Below are 16,073 nucleotides of genomic sequence, written 5' to 3'. Positions count from 1 at the left end.
GAATTAAATCGTATCTGAAGAGATCTCCTAAAGCAAAAGGATTGTCTTTGGAGAAGGAGCAAAGAAGATGAATTATTTGAAATACATCATAACTTAATGGTTTGAGTAAAAATTCTAGTGGGAAAACCCTATAATACATCTTGAGAATTTAAAACAATGTTAATAGTTAAGTATTTATATAGAAGAAAAAAAATAAACATTAAAGAGTTACTACAAGTACATCACTTAAAATAGGGCATTAATTGTCACTTGGTAGAATAATAAACTTTGAAGTACTTTCTAAAAATATTCTCTAAAATATTTACTACAATATTTTAAAAATATTTCTCATTTTCTATTCCCACTAGGTTTTCATCTTATTTAAAAAAGCACTATGTCTCTGACCACTGAAATGAAGGTGTCAGATTTTATATCCCAAATATTAATATCCTTGTATTTCATTCAGTGTTATTCCCCTTTTTTGATATAATCAAATCAATCAATAAAATAATAATCCAACGAGTAACACCACATTTTTTTTGTTTTGAATTTGAAACCAACAAACGTCTAATGGAAGACTTCGCAGATATGGGAATACACAGTAAAAAACTTTGTACATAAAGTTTAAAAATAAACCCAAATTGCATAAAAACTGTAAAGTAGTTAGGAAAAAAAAAAAGAAAAAAGATAAAAACAGTAAGTATTTTAAAATCAGACAAATGGAAGAATATTAAAAATAAACAAAACCCAAGCCCTCAAAACACCAAAAAAAAAAGTTTCATGTTTTTTAAATTGAAAAAAAAATTAATCACTTGAAAAATTGACACATTCACTCTTAATACGTTAATATTTAATAAAATATTGATCTAAAAGATGATGAAACACTTTGCCATAAAAAGCCAGAATGGCTATTCATCTAATGAACACTTGCATAGATTTCAAGGATATTTAGAAATGATGACATACAATGATTTTGTGGGAAGACTTTTAAATCTTGAGTTTCAGAACTTAGACTCAACCCCATAAGCAGAGGAAGATGAAAACCCCCAGACAGACAGGCTACTCTACTACAAATCTTACACCTCCCTCCTGAAGCATCTGCTACTGGCCACATTCAGTGATAATGGACCAGATGGAACCTGGATCCAATTCCTCTTAGAAATATCTATGTTCCCTCTACTGAAACACTATTCATTTATTTTCTGATACTACTAATACTACCTGTTGTTTAATTGTGCCACAATTCCCCCACAAAAGCCCACAGATTCCAGTGGGCAGAATGCCTATTGCCATGTAAGTAAGGAACAAGAATATTAGAATTTTGTAATATTTTGTAGAATTTTCCCTTTTTAAAAGTTTTTGTTGAAGCTGCACCTATGTGGATTTCTAATCTTGTAATATAAAAGTTATAGCTCATATATGCTCATATAGCTTGAATATATGTTACTTGCATTAACTTCAAGCTACCTCTTTCAGTGTTTTCATGAAAAAAACAAATTATTTTAACATTTTAACCATAAAATTCCAGCTAGCCTGTGAAATGGGTTTTCTCAGCTGCTACATCATGAAGAGTGGGAAACTGAACAGATGGCTAATTAAAGATAATAGAATTTTTGCATGTATCCAAAATGTTTGAAAACATACCAATCTAAAAGGTGACCTACAAAAGGGTTATAAATGAAATATATTTATTTGTGCCTTCCATAAAGGAATAGTGAAAAACCTGCTCCATCATGCATGTCCTTTTTGGCTCTGATATTTCAGCATATTAAATATACTTGGCTCTTTCTATGAAGAATAAATTACTCTGACTTGCTCTGGCTCACTGAGCATGAAGTGTTCAGGTAACAGCTCACCATCTTGTGGATACATGCAAAATACTGCTTTGATTGCTTGAGGAAAGTGATGATTTTTCTAAGTTACAGCTTGCATAGAAATGTTATTTGTCTACTTTGGGAGGCAAAGAGCTACATATTGGACAACAGCTATGGAGAGTGCAATATGATCTCGGAAGTTTCCTTCTACTACAGAAACAAAAGCATTTGTCTGTGAAACAATAATCTTATTCTCCTCTCAAGCAGTATCCAAAATTTATCTTTTCCTTGTGGTTCAATTTCTCTAGTATTAGGCTAAGGATGAAAGTTAACCATCTTGCCAAAGTTAATACATTAAGGATGTTTGGGCATATATTGAGTGGAAATTGTGGGCAGAATACCAGAGCAAAAATAATTTATTTGAAAATCCTGGTTAATTGCTTGAGAAGAAACATGAGTAAAACCAGCTTCTTAACTCCTGAAGAAACAGATAAAGGGATGTAAGATTTATGACCAGAATTAAAGATCAACACACATAGCAGCAGCACTAAGAATTTTACTTAATGTATTTGTTTTGAAACCATGATGTAATCAGCAAGATGGGTTTATGAATATGCCCTCTTGTATGAATCTGAGAGATTATAAGCAGTTTAAAAAGAAATAATTATTGAATCTTACAGACCTTATAAAAATGCCTCTAGATTCTTGAATTGTACTAAAACTGAAGCCACTTTCAAGAAATAAATTATTTGTGATTTATCATGACTTGTATCTGAAAAAAATCCAGGTCACAAAAAACAATACTTGTTGCTGGGACAATAAGAGTTGTTCCTTACTAATTTAGCTCTCTGTAGAAGTGTGTTGCATTTACAGCTCACCAGCACAGAAAATCAGTAGGTTGATTAAGGCATTCCTTCCTTGAGGAAGACATAGAAAAACTCCAACATCCACTGCTACTGAAAAACAGCAGGGACCAACCAAGAAAATAAACCTTTTGCTTTTATTTGCTAGTGGTTTCTCCTTTTCAGATTACTCATTTATATTTGGCCTGTGGTTGAGCTTGTCTCTTTAACTAAGTTCCAGACATGATGAGAAGTAAAGCTGTGTGTTTGTGGCACAAGTCCAGTGGTGAAATAACAATAATTTCATGCAAAAGCAGAATCGGTGGATTCACACCAAATTAATCAATAGTTCTGCAGACTTGTTAAAATTCATGTACATGTTGTTAAGATACTGAGAAGTCCATGTAATACCAAGTAGACTTTGGGTAACATCAGTGCTTCTTCAGCTTACAAAATGATAATATGAACAAACAATACTATAGGCAGCAATTTTTCCACAATTCACCAGCATCCTTTTTTCTCATGAAGTTTCCATGTGACTGTCACTGCAGTGATGTTTTAAACACCAAAAAGAACTACAACTGTCCACCTGAGTTCACCAAGTTCACCTTTGCTCATCAATTCCATAAATCTTTCTTTCAGCTGCTACTGTATGTCTTGATCTCATTTCAGAAGTTTCTCTGCTATCATCTGCCTGCAGGAAACATCGTGTGGAGGTTCTGTGGATTGCATCAGACAGGTAAAAGCTGGCACTTCAATAATTTATGTTAGCAGCACATTTTCAGCTAGCAACTTGGCCAGCAGCAGCAGCACATCTTAAGAAAGATCTAGGTAATATGGAAGAAGTCTGAAAAATTTGATTACTTGCACCATGCAAAAAATGAAGAGATATTAACACTGATGCCAGTAGTCCACCTACACTAATATTAGATCTGTAGCATATACATTACATTTAATACTACTTCTCCTGATTTCTGTAATTAATTGTTTCCAAGTAATTGATGGACTTTTTATTGTCAACTGCATAAGCTGCTAGGCTGGTATTTGAATTAAAAAACAAAGAGAAAAATGAGACTGCTAGTTGACAAAATAGATCAGTCACAGAGGAATACACTGTTTCATCAAGAACTTCTCTCTGATGAAGCATCATGAAAATGCAACTTGATCACCTTTCCTGACTTCCACATACAGTATCATATGTGCAAACAATACCTGGAAATCTACTAGCGATACAAAAATGAAGCTTCACACTATTGGGTCAGAGCTTGCTCACTGCTGGACAGCCTTCAGCACAGGAACAATGAATGCAGTGTAGTGAGTGAAGACTGCAAACATACCTGCAAACTCACACTAAAAACTATAAGCCCTTATTTAGAATTATTTTTTCTTTATTTCTAAGGTAAGGAAGACAAAATGTTGAACATTAGCCAGCACCCAGCAATGCTTAATTGGATACTGTCTCCCAATGTACATGTTCATAATCACTTCTAAAGCATGTGAAAATTATATTTCTCTTTGATATTCTCTTCAAAGTGAAAATCCTGTTTCCAAAATTAGAAATTCTAACAGGGAAATAAAGATACTTATAAGGGGATGAAGATAGCAGAAAAGATAGTAGTGTGCTTTCTTTGGAATGAATATGATCTGATGGGGTGATAATAGGAGATTGATTATATTTCTCATTTTGGAAGAGCTACTGTATATTCCCATTGTTACAATAGCACCAATTATGTCCACGCCTCCTTTCAACAATATTTTTCAAAAGGCTTTATAAAGGATGTTAGGATCATTATCCTGACCTGACTGATAAGAAAATCAAGAAACAGACCACTGAAAAAATAACTGAATGTCACCTGGCAGACAAGCAGAATCACATTTCAAGTTTCAGTCCCATATTCTTTTGGCAAGATCCTTCTGATGTTTTCAAATGTCCAAGCAGGGACGTGTTCACAGAATTTACAAAGGCATTGATTGTGCTTTTCTGACAAGCCTGTAAGTACCTACTAAATATTACAGCAAGGAGCTATTATTGACTACTAAAACACTTCTCTAGCAAAGCCATCCAGTTGTTAATGGCTGGCAGAAGTTGAAAACTCCTGTTTAAAACAGTCTATCCTTTTTAAATGCCCTTGCAGTGTTGGTCTTTCCGAGCTGTGACATTTATGATAGGAACAACCAGGATAGGCAGTGATATTTTTGTTATCCGTTTTATGGCCAGTGTAGCCATTTCCCTATGCTTTCACAACACCATGAATTTTAACATGGACAGCTCCAATACTTCCCCATGTCTGTTACCTCCTTAGCCATTTGGTGACATTACTTCTTTAAAATAAATAGTTTTGGGAAAGAAAATCCCAAGTAAAATCTTCTGTTGAAAGAAGAATCATTCTTAAGCTTAATCAGACATGGTATTAGTAGCAAAAAACATTGGCTTTTCCAGAATTACAACAAAGAGTCAGTTGCTGAACCTAAAGATCTGTGTGCCAGGCAGGAACTACAGAATGTACAATGTTCTTTGCCCTCGCACCACCTCCACTTGCCTCCTCCACTAAAGGCTGTTGGCTGTTCCTCTATCACTCATCTAACTCAGTTATGCCTGCTACTGCTGCAGAAATTTTTATCCATGCCACAGCTGACAGATTCTGGGCTCTTCATTCAACTCAGGTAGCAAAATGAATAACAATTAGTGCAGACAATCTGCCTGAAAGTGTACAATGCAATATGTGATAGTGCATCATCCAACATTTAATACAAAAATGTATCATTGTCTGAGTGCAGGCAGGATCTCCATCAAAGAACAATTTCCCTTTTCAGATTTGTACTAGCAGGCCACTTGCTCTTTTTTTTTTTTTTTTTTAATAGCTCAATGGTATTTTGCTTAAAAAGTTGCAAGAACGCTTAAGAATCATTCAGAAGCTAATTTATTTTTAGCATAGGAATGAGTCCAACTACTTTGAATTCAACAAATTGAACTTTTATTTGTAATTAGAAATTGTATTTTCAAGCATTGATCAAATAAGACAACACCGCTGTGTATAACTGAAACACACTAATGCACACAAATCACTTACAGGGTTAGATAATACCCATAATTGCCAAGTATGTTTGGAAGGACAAACCCTATTTCTTTGTACCGAGCTAAACACCCACAGAAGTCCTCAATGCATGATTGCTACAGCTGTTATCATCCTTTCTAGATAACAACAGAAACATCGATGCTCTGCTCTGCTTTTCTCTGAACTTCTACTGCACCAATTCATGTTCTACTGGATTGTTTGCTACAAAACCTTTGCATTACCAAAGATGAGAAATCAGTTCTTTGGGGTCTTTTCTACATGTTTGACTTCAAAGTCTCTTTTTATTGCAGCAAATAATAATGCTCACTGGCTCGCTAGACCAACTTCTCCACAGGAAAAGTAGACTTCATTATTTCTGCTACTGGCATAAAACACTTTGAGGACATTATCTGATCTCCCACCCAACTCTGAGCAGTCACAACAGAAGAGAATTATCATGACTGAGCTTTTCTTTAAAGAAAAGCCATTTATACAAGAATAAAAAAATGTTCATTTATTTTGCTTGAGCACTGGTTTCCTGATTCCTGTTTTTTTCCCAGCCCATTGAATGTTCAACTCCCACTGTACAATATACTCAAATACAGGAAGGATATGATCAGTGGGCTTGATTCCAAAGGTGCAGAACTACCACTGAATTAGATCTGACCAAGTTTAAATGACCCTGGGGCACTTCAACGCTATGGATGCATTTACAGATCCAACCATTTAAGCACAAAGATATAACTTTAAATGTTACTCATGTAACCATTCCACATGTCCTTGCTTGTTGAAAGATTCAGAGGTACACATGGTAGTTCTAGAGCTGCTTAAAACACCAGAAGTACATTCATTTCAACTAATTTTGTTTTAAAACCAGTTTTGCAGTCATTCATTACTAACCTGGCTGTTAAAGTTGGAGAAATGACAACAGAGGCAAAAATCTTCACCATAGCCATTTTACAAAGATCAGCTGCAGAGCCTATGAAAGAAAGTGATCTGTTTTTAATTTAAAGCATGCAAAAGGAAAATGCTCTTCTTGGAACTATGGCATAGGAACAAAAAACATCAGAAGATTCTGAATTATAATAATTTTCAAAAATAGCAGATCCAATTAATGTAATATGTGGAACAGATTATAAGATTAATAAATAACAGAGGAAGTAATTACATGTCAATTAAAACTAGAAAATAACAATATGAAATTATGTGTTAATTAAAGGTGAATTTGTCATTCAGGACTATACGTTGAAAAATTGCTTTCTATAAAAAAAGGTATGAAATTATCTATAAGCTTTAATTAAAATTTCCCTATTAATCAATTAAAATTTAATGTCATAAAAGGTCAGAACATTGTTTCAGTGCTGCATTTCAATTTGGAGCCTTAATTTTGCACTTTTTAATATTTCCATGTGTATGTAATGTATATTCATCACATTACAGTGTTAAGAGCAGTGGTGCATAAAACAGTGTCATGTCACAGAACAGATGACACATCTCTGGTCGTCAAGAGACAAAATAATTCTCCAGGTCTGCAGTTTGGTGAAGGGCTTTGCTCTGATCCAAGCATTTTACACAAAAGATTTATCTGATAAAACATAGAAACAATCTTTTGAGTAAAGAGTGGAAGCCATAATCCTCCTTGTCTCATTAAACATCCTAAATGTCCTAGATCATGGTCCTTTTTACAACCCTGTAACTCAATAAATTCTGAATTTTTTCCTCCAAATGATTCAGCTTTCAGAATAGGGGCAGAGAACAGCCAGGTAGCCAAATCACAAGGGTACACTGCTGAGAAATAATCAGAGAATTGCAGAATAGCTCCAAATGGGAAGGGACCCATAGAGATCATCAAGTCCAACTCCCCAACTCCCTGCTGCTTGCAGGACTCTAAATCTGAACCATATTACTGAGAGCATTGTCCAAACATTCCTTGAACTCTGTCAGGCTTGGGACTGTAACCACATTCTGGGGAACCTGTTCCAGTGCACAGCCACCTTCTGGGTGAAGAGCCTTTTCCTAACATCCAACCTAAACCTCCCCTGACACAGCTTCAGGCCACTCCTTCAGGTCCTACAGCTGTCACTAGAGAAAGGAGCTCAGCACCTCCCCCTCCACTGGCCCCTTGAGGCACCCATAGACTGTGATGAGGTCACCCCACAGCCTTCTCTTCTCCAGGCAGAACAACACAAGAAACCTCAGCTGCTCCTTGTAAGTCTCTCACTTACAAGGTCCTCAAGACCTTTCACTATCATGCTGACTCTCCTCTGGACACACTCTGACAGTTTGATGTCCTTCTTATATTGAGGCACCCAAAACTGCACACAGGATGTGAGGTGGGCCCACACCAGTGCAGAGCAGAGTGGGACCATGACTGGCCAGTGAGGCTGTGCCTGATGTCCCCCAGGATACAGTGGGCCCTTCTGGCTTGGGAAGAACATCTAAGAGAATGGGGACAAAGGCTTAACATCTCTTCTTTCTCCACAGTCATCTATGACAAACTGTCTCCTCTTGAGACTCTGTCTTGCTCATTAACTGTACCAAGCGCAGAGTCTCAGCTGATGATGGAGATGGTGATGTCTGACTGCGGGTTTAGCCTCAAATATCCATCTTGTTTTCCTGTCCAAAGCATGTGTCAAATTATTCAACACACAACAAAAAGGGACAGCTGATATAAAAAGTAAGAAAGGATGTTTCAGTAAAGGTCAGGTAAATATCTTCTCAGTGATTGTGAGAATAAAACTACACTGAGCATTTAGTCCATCACAAAAGAAATGTTCTAGATGCATTCTTTACGAAACATAGAGTAATAAATTTTGAAAAACTTCTCAAAATAATTTTTTACTGAAATATTATTTTTAGAGGTATCCTATTTTAAACTTTTAAAAAATAAAATAATTATAAATAAATAATTAAAGATAAAACAAACTGGGTTTTTGGTTTTTTTTTTTGCTGTAGGGGGATAGGTACAACTGAATAATAACTGAAGAATAACATGCTGCACGTTGAACTGGGAAACTACTGAACTGGGAAATATTCAAAAAGAGAACAAACACTATGAAAAAAGTATGAGAAATCCTACTGTAATAATTCAAAGCTACAATTCTACATTCTTTTCAATATTGTCATGCATCTGAAGTGTTCTGAGTCACTGTGACCATAATCAAAATGTAAATTACTTAAATTAATTAGACAATTAGGTTTAACTATAAAGCACATATTAAATGCAGTTTAGTGCACTAAATGTGATAAAAATTTTTATCATAATTTAGAAAGTTTTTATAGTCGTCAAACATTATCTTATAGCTGAAATAACATCATGGTAGTCTAGAATAATTTTTTTTATAAAATTTGGGAATACTGAATATTTTAGAGTTTTTAATCCTTGCTCCACCACACCTTCTAATATTACATTCTGAGTAACAATTGCATTATTTTGCATTGATTTGTCCTCCAGTTTCACTTGAACTGACAAAGAAATCTGACAATCTTGATTGTAGGTACATAGCAGTGAGTGTTCCATAGACATTCCTGAGACAGCCTTGCTCCAGCTCTTGGGACAGATGGACGTAGCAAATGCTGCTCAGAGGGCCATGTCTCTTTATCAGTGCTACGCTGTGTGCTCTGCAGGACTCACAGAATGAGAATTAGAATTTGAGATCTGTAGCTGTCTTTGCAGAGACAGTACTTAAGGACTGTCAAACATGAAATAAATACTTAAGGCATTTTAAAAATGAAACATTAAAATCAATAATGTTTGGAGAGGAAAGTGATACTTTCAAAATTCAAACAACTTTAGAAGGAGCATGCCATCACCATGTCTAGAAAGCACTTTTTCCTTGCCTGTAAATTGTACACTTCCAGGATAACTTAAAGAAAACCCTGTCAGCATCATCCAATTAAAAAAATAATTCTTCTAATGGACAGCTTGGTAGGAGGGATCTCAGTCTTGGCTGACAGCTCAGATTTTTTTTTCCTTTGGGTGGCTAAATTCTGTACACACCTGAGGCCCAAGTTACTTAAACAGAGTATGTTATTGCATTAGATTAACTAATGTGAGCACAGAATGCTGACTTTTACATTTCCAATCTATATGTTAAGTATTTTTCTGTGGAAAAAAAACAATTTTTTTCTTGCCTTACACAGATTTAAGTTTGAAAGTTTCTGCAAAGAATGAGCTGGACTTCAAAACAAATAATAACAATGCACAATTACTGTAACATTTTATATTTCTGAAACTAAAACTCTCTGGCAAAATAAAAGCTGGAATCTATAAGAAACATAATCACAGAAACCCTTCTGCAGTAACACACTATAAAAACTGGAAAATGTTTAAGGAAACAATGCATCTGAAGAAGGGAATTCTAGATATTCTGTCTATACATAGTTTGTATCAATACCTACATTTAACTATCACAGAGCACTCTAGTGTATTAGAACATTTATACTGTTGCTGATATTATCATTATTATTATAGTATTCTGTTTATTGGCAATTTCCAAGGTAGATGGAATATATAATTTTAACTTATTTTTTCACAGTAAAACTCACGCCTACTCTAGTAGACTACTGGAATATTCATTCCTCTGAAATTACCAGAGTTATTGCCCACTAAAGCCAGGCAGGGATAGAGACAGGTGGGGAGAAAGGAAGGTCGGGAGGCAGAACTTTACCTTGAACAACAAAATTGACAGCCTGCCTCTCTGCTTGAGTGCGGAGCTTGTAATCCTGTGCATTGATATTGGCCAGGGGCCTTCTGCGTCCCATTATGGAAACCACGTAACCTTGCAGGATGTAAATAAAAATTATTATTATTATGCAATACAGAGTGATTAAAATTAAATTTCAAAAATTCTTTTTGAAGACAATACAAATATTCGTAATTATGCGCTGCCTGAGTCAATTTAATATTTTGTTCTCTGAAAATAGTCAAAGCTTATTTAAACCTTCAATGCTTATTGTATTTTTGGTTAAAGAATTATTTCATTCAAGGAATTGGTACATGTCATAGAAGGAAAACTTTTGTTCTTTAAGGCTGTTAAATTTTTATTGGTAATGTCTACTGATAAACCAGCAAACTCTCTGTGGGAGATGAAACTATAAATACCTAACAGAATTAGCTATCTATTAGTAGCCTTAATTAGAGCTTTTGACACAATGAATAGTTTACTTGGGAATAGTAAAGAAAAATCAATTTGTAGAGTAATTAAATCAGTAATGAATATTTCCCAAAAATATAAAATAGGGTTTTTTGGGGAAAAAAACAGTTATATTTTTTTTCCATTTTCTTTATGTAGTATTTCTGTGTTGCTTTCACAGCCAAACTTCCTTAACTCTAGTGTGGTGGGATATTTAGATTAAAAGAAGCATAAAAACACAGTTAAAGCTTTATGTTGGGTGTAATGACGTATTTTTCTAAAAAAACCCTATTTGGAGGGCAAGTGAGAGGAGTTGAGAGAGGAAAAGAAATGTGAGGATTCTCCTGTCAAAATAACATACACAAAACTTAGCTTATCTTCAAAAATAAACTTCTATTCTTATTTTAAGAAAAATGAAAAATCATCCATGTTAAAAATACATTGAAAAAAATTTTCTTTATATTTCTGATCACCTTGACTACCCATGAATTGTTGTTAGATACCATGGAAATTCAGACTGACACAGTTTCATCTCCTCTGCTGTGCAAGAATAAGTGGTGAGGAGATCTCTTCAAACAAAAAGTTATCACCTTATAATGGACAGCACATACCCAGGCTTGTGTGCAGAGGATGAATTATTTCAGCTTTCCGTGAATTAGTGCATTTCCAGGAGCACTGATACCAAAAGTACCAGTTTTGAAACAAGGAACAGAACTTTAGAAGTTGGCTTTTTAGAATAGGCACTATCTTGAAGTTGGGGTATTTTTTGGCAAACAAGTCTTCCCAATTTAACTAACATTTTCCATGAAGAACAGTATTTAAAGATGGGATTCTTGAAACATTGTATTCTTAGGTAAAATTAGATTTGCTGTAATATTCTTATTCCTGTGAGGTGTGACTCCTCATAACTGAGCAGCATCCCCAGACAAACACCATCATTTGTGTAATAGTGGCAGAGAAGGTGCCTGGTGTCAGTGACTAATCTGCAAATGCCTGCCTGAATGAGGTCTTAATGTAGTCTTTTCAATATGTCAATAATTTCATAAAAAACAGCAGCACTACAGTAATATATATAATAACAAATATCTTACTGATAAAAGAATTATGTATATGCTTATCATGTCTACATGGAGTATCAGACATTCATAACTTTTAAATAATATTAGTCAGGGGGGTGCTGCTCACCTTTGAACTGCAAATAAGTTAAGAAAAATACCTTCTAATGAGCTCAATAAGTTGGAATGTTTTTGGTTTTTTTTAAATCCAAGGTGGTTAACAAGAAAAATATAAAATACTATTGATCTGCTGAAGATTTCTAATGCCTGTACAACCTAAACAGATTGCACTTCAACCATTAGTAGTTAAAAATGCTTGACAGGCAGGAGTGTAAGGAGTAAGAAGTAATTAGACAAGCATGCTTTGATGACTTTAGAACATTAGTCATGACATTCCTTTCTACTGTACTCATAAACCAGATTCTCTTGCAAGCAAGTCTGTTTATTGAAATCCATTCACTTTCAAGAAAAGAATGCTAATTTATTTTAAATATATCATAATTATATTATAAATGTGTAATATTTTACTAGTGTTATGTTTGGCTTGATTACAGCTAAAAATGGATGTTTGGTAACTTCACTTTTTTTGAGCAATTCTAATTAAAAAATAAATGCAAATGCGTGACACAATGACAGTTCATACTTCCAGTACGTTCTGTGGCCCTACAAAGTATAAAAAATGAAGGGTAGCCATTTTCATAACTAGAAGTGAATTATATGTTTCTGTCATGACGCTCATCCATACAGTGATGGGTATTATACTGCAAATTTACTATTTAATTTCTAAAAAATGTCTTAGTACTGCATGCCTGAATAAGAAACAAAATAACTCAATTTTGATAGTTCTGCTAATAAGCTTTTAAAAGACAATATTTCAAGCAGTTATGTTTTCTCTTCCCAAATTACTGCACTCCTAGGATTCACTAAATATAAATGAATATGTAGACTAAAAACAAATTTGATGCAAGAAGAGTTTGCAGCTGCTGGCTGCAGAAGCACTCAGCACACATCTGTCACTACAGCTACCACCTGAACTTTAAGAACATAAATTCTGACTGATGTAAAGAAAAAGTAAGTTTAAAAAAATTGGCTGTGTAAATTGACTGAACTTCCACGGTCCAGCAGCCATGTACCCAATTTATTAGGCAGAAGATTCCTTGGGCTTCTTTTTCTGTTGGAGTACATTATATGTCAAAATGATGCACTGTAACTTGACATTAAGTGGGGTTCATTCTGAGAACAGATGTCTTATTCTGTTAGTATCTTCTGAGAAAAGGCAGACTGAACCAGCTCCTTTTAGGGATAAAAAAGAAAGAAAAAAACCCAAACCTGATTCACCAAGAAAGGATATTCCATCTATTTTTGTAACTATCTGAATTTGGGTCAAGATGAATCTCTGTCTTCACCACTGTCACAGATTGCAGATCAGTAAACAAAATATGGTCACAGACTTTGGATTACCTTTATCTCGGCACTGTTCAATGGTTTTCTTTGTAAATTCATATACTTTCTTGTATTTTTGCATAAAACTCTCTATAAATTGACCGGCTTGAAGAGGAGTTATTCCCAAGCAGTCAGCAAGACGTTCCTTACCTGGTGGTACAGAAATTCTCATTATTATGCAATAAAGCAAAACACAAAAGCACTACCTATAATAGCACTGTTTCATGCACAGTTAGTGGAATTAGTTAACTTATCTCTATGAAAGAAGATGCATCTGATACACTAAAATCATATTGCAACAAAATAAATGTTTAACCCTGAGCGTGAATGTTTTACTGATGTTACTGGATTAAGTATATAATTAATAAGTATATAACAAGTATCCAATTAAGACATTCCTAATTATAATTTATATCTATAATATGAATGAAATCTCTTTTGTTCACAGGGAATGCTGTTGCTTTAAGTATCATTCTATTAGTCAGTGTTGAAATCTCCAAACTTTGAAGAGCAGATAAAGATTTGAAATTAACTTCAAGCAAACACAAATATAATGAAGGTGTACAAAAGGATGGAGATATTTGAGGTTGAGTTTAGCTAGAAGCTTTAGGGTTTAGCCTGAATTTAGAAAGGATGTTTGGAGTCTGAGTCCCATAGATTTCAAACAGTCTTAGGCTCCTCAATGTCAGCAGAAATTTAGGTCCAAGTTTTGAGATAAAAGGGTTGGAAAAAAAAAAAACATGGAAAAAGAAAAAACAGAAAAAGTGTTTCAACAGAGAGAGAAAGGAATAATAGCTTTTGGACAGGATATAGGTGCACAATATCTGTTAAGCTGGATCTAAGACCATTTATAAGAAAAGGTGAAAAAAACCTGAAAATATTCCAGAGTGCGAAAATATAAACTAAGAGCTACCGTTTAAACCCACTTATAAATCAAACAGTTCCAGTAAAAAGAAAACATACATCAACATTAGTCATATGAAGTTTGAAAGACATATATTTCCATCAGTTGCACAGCGACAGAGAACCAGCACCGCGTCTGCAAAGAACATAAGCTGAGAGGAGACATCTCAAGGCACCAAAGGCACAGAATAGTCATTGTCACGGTAACACTGTCAAGAAAAATTGTCTAGCACTTTTAAAAGAGAGAAGATTTCAGCCACCTAAATGCCATCACTGTCAGGCTGATGTGCATTTCAGAACAATTCTTGTAGCATTTTGTTCTCAGTCACGCCAGGATCTGCACTGAGCTGCAAGAACACCAGTCTGGACAAGGTGCTAGAGAAAGAAATTCACACAGACATCTAGGATGTCATTTGCTGAGCTATTATAGATCTGTACTCTTTTTTTTTTTGACATCTAATTAATTTGGGTTTTCTTCCTGGGTCAGCAAATGACAAATCTATCTGATAAAGCACACATTGCTAACAGCTAGGAGACTACTGTAGCTTCCTTAGAGAACTGTAACATCTAAGTTTGTCCATGTTATCCATTTAAAGAACTATTAATATACAGAACAATTGCATAGAATACTAGGAAAATCAAAGCATAATATTAGCAAGGACATCTGAAAGGTCTCAGGGAAATGAAGTTCCCAGGAAGCAAAAAGAGGGGAATAAACAGCTATGTAATTGTGTCAGATCATGCTCCACAATGGAGGAGTACAGCCCATGCACGGCAAAGCCCAGGAGTGGACTAAACCTTCTCTGAGCACTCTTCCTTGAGTTATCTGTGCCAGGAGAATTATTAGCAGCAGCCTATGAGTTTCAGTGTTCTCCATTCTACAGTATCATCTTTCAAAAATGAGAACAGCATTAGTTTTCATTTAAACACTGTGATAGCCCTCTGTGTCAGTTCAGGGCTTGAACATACTGCCATTGAATTCCTTATTTTACAGATGTTTAAGTCACCTGTGTTTCAGTTCTACAAGATGACTAAGGCAGAAACAGGTGAATTGAACTGCTCCAAACCAACTAAAAACATTTATAGAATGTCCTGAGCTGGAGGGGACCCACAAGGATCCATTCCTGGCCATGCACAGGACTCCCTAAGAGTCACACCATGTGCCTGAGAGTGTTGTCTAAATGCTTCTTGAACTCTTGTCAGGCTTGGGGCTGTGACCATTGCCCCGGGAAGCCTGTTCCAATGCCCAGCCACCTCTCTGGGTGAAAACGTCTGTCTCTTCCTTTATTATCCTTCAGAATTAAAGAAAAGACCTGGAAAACATGAATCAAGTGTAACCTAAAGCTAAGAAAACAAAAAGAAAAAAAAATACTATTTACTACATGAAAGGTTTTTATTAACTCCTGTAAGCCTAATGCAGGCAACCTCCTCAGGGAGTGTTTTTGTAGTTTTCAATCTTGACAGAAGTACTATTCACACTCTTCAGTTGTATCAAAATGTCTTCTTAATGAAAAGTGAGCTGTCTTTTGAAGGGAGACAAAGTGTGGGTGGAATTCAGTCCATCAGCTTCGGGTATCTAACAATTACTTTTTGTCAGCCCAGTTTCCATTAAGTAGTTTAATGATATTATTTCATGTCTTAATTAGGATCTGATCACACTTCTAATGAACTGGAAACTTCTTATTATCTCTGAGGTGCTTCAACTGCCCTTGTTTGAGAGAGAGGGACACAAAGCAAACAAGTAAATGGAGACACTTATATCAAACACTGCTGCATTGAAATCTTTAGTGTCTGGTTCAAAGGAAGTGAGGGAGTGCCAATACTGTGCTTAAATGCAAACATGAAA

General features: G+C 35.1%; 1 protein-coding gene across 1 annotated transcript in view; it reads right to left on the bottom strand.

Moving 5' to 3' along the window:
* POLN (DNA polymerase nu) overlaps positions 1 to 16,073 on the bottom strand; it is an 89,048-nt gene that overhangs the window by 16,493 nt on the left and 56,482 nt on the right. The window contains exons 20-22 of the mRNA XM_058838850.1: positions 13,343 to 13,474; positions 10,362 to 10,472; positions 6,592 to 6,670 (exon numbers count right to left, since the gene is read on the bottom strand). Coding sequence (XP_058694833.1) covers positions 6,592 to 6,670; positions 10,362 to 10,472; positions 13,343 to 13,474 — 322 coding nt within the window. The remainder of the gene's footprint in view (positions 1 to 6,591; positions 6,671 to 10,361; positions 10,473 to 13,342; positions 13,475 to 16,073) is intronic.

The sequence above is a fragment of the Poecile atricapillus genome, chromosome 4 (genome assembly GCF_030490865.1).
Source record: "Poecile atricapillus isolate bPoeAtr1 chromosome 4, bPoeAtr1.hap1, whole genome shotgun sequence".
In the NCBI taxonomy this organism is placed as follows: Eukaryota; Metazoa; Chordata; class Aves; order Passeriformes; family Paridae; genus Poecile; species Poecile atricapillus.
Note: the sequence above shows the minus strand (reverse complement) of the source record. Positions and strands in the feature narration are given on the sequence as shown.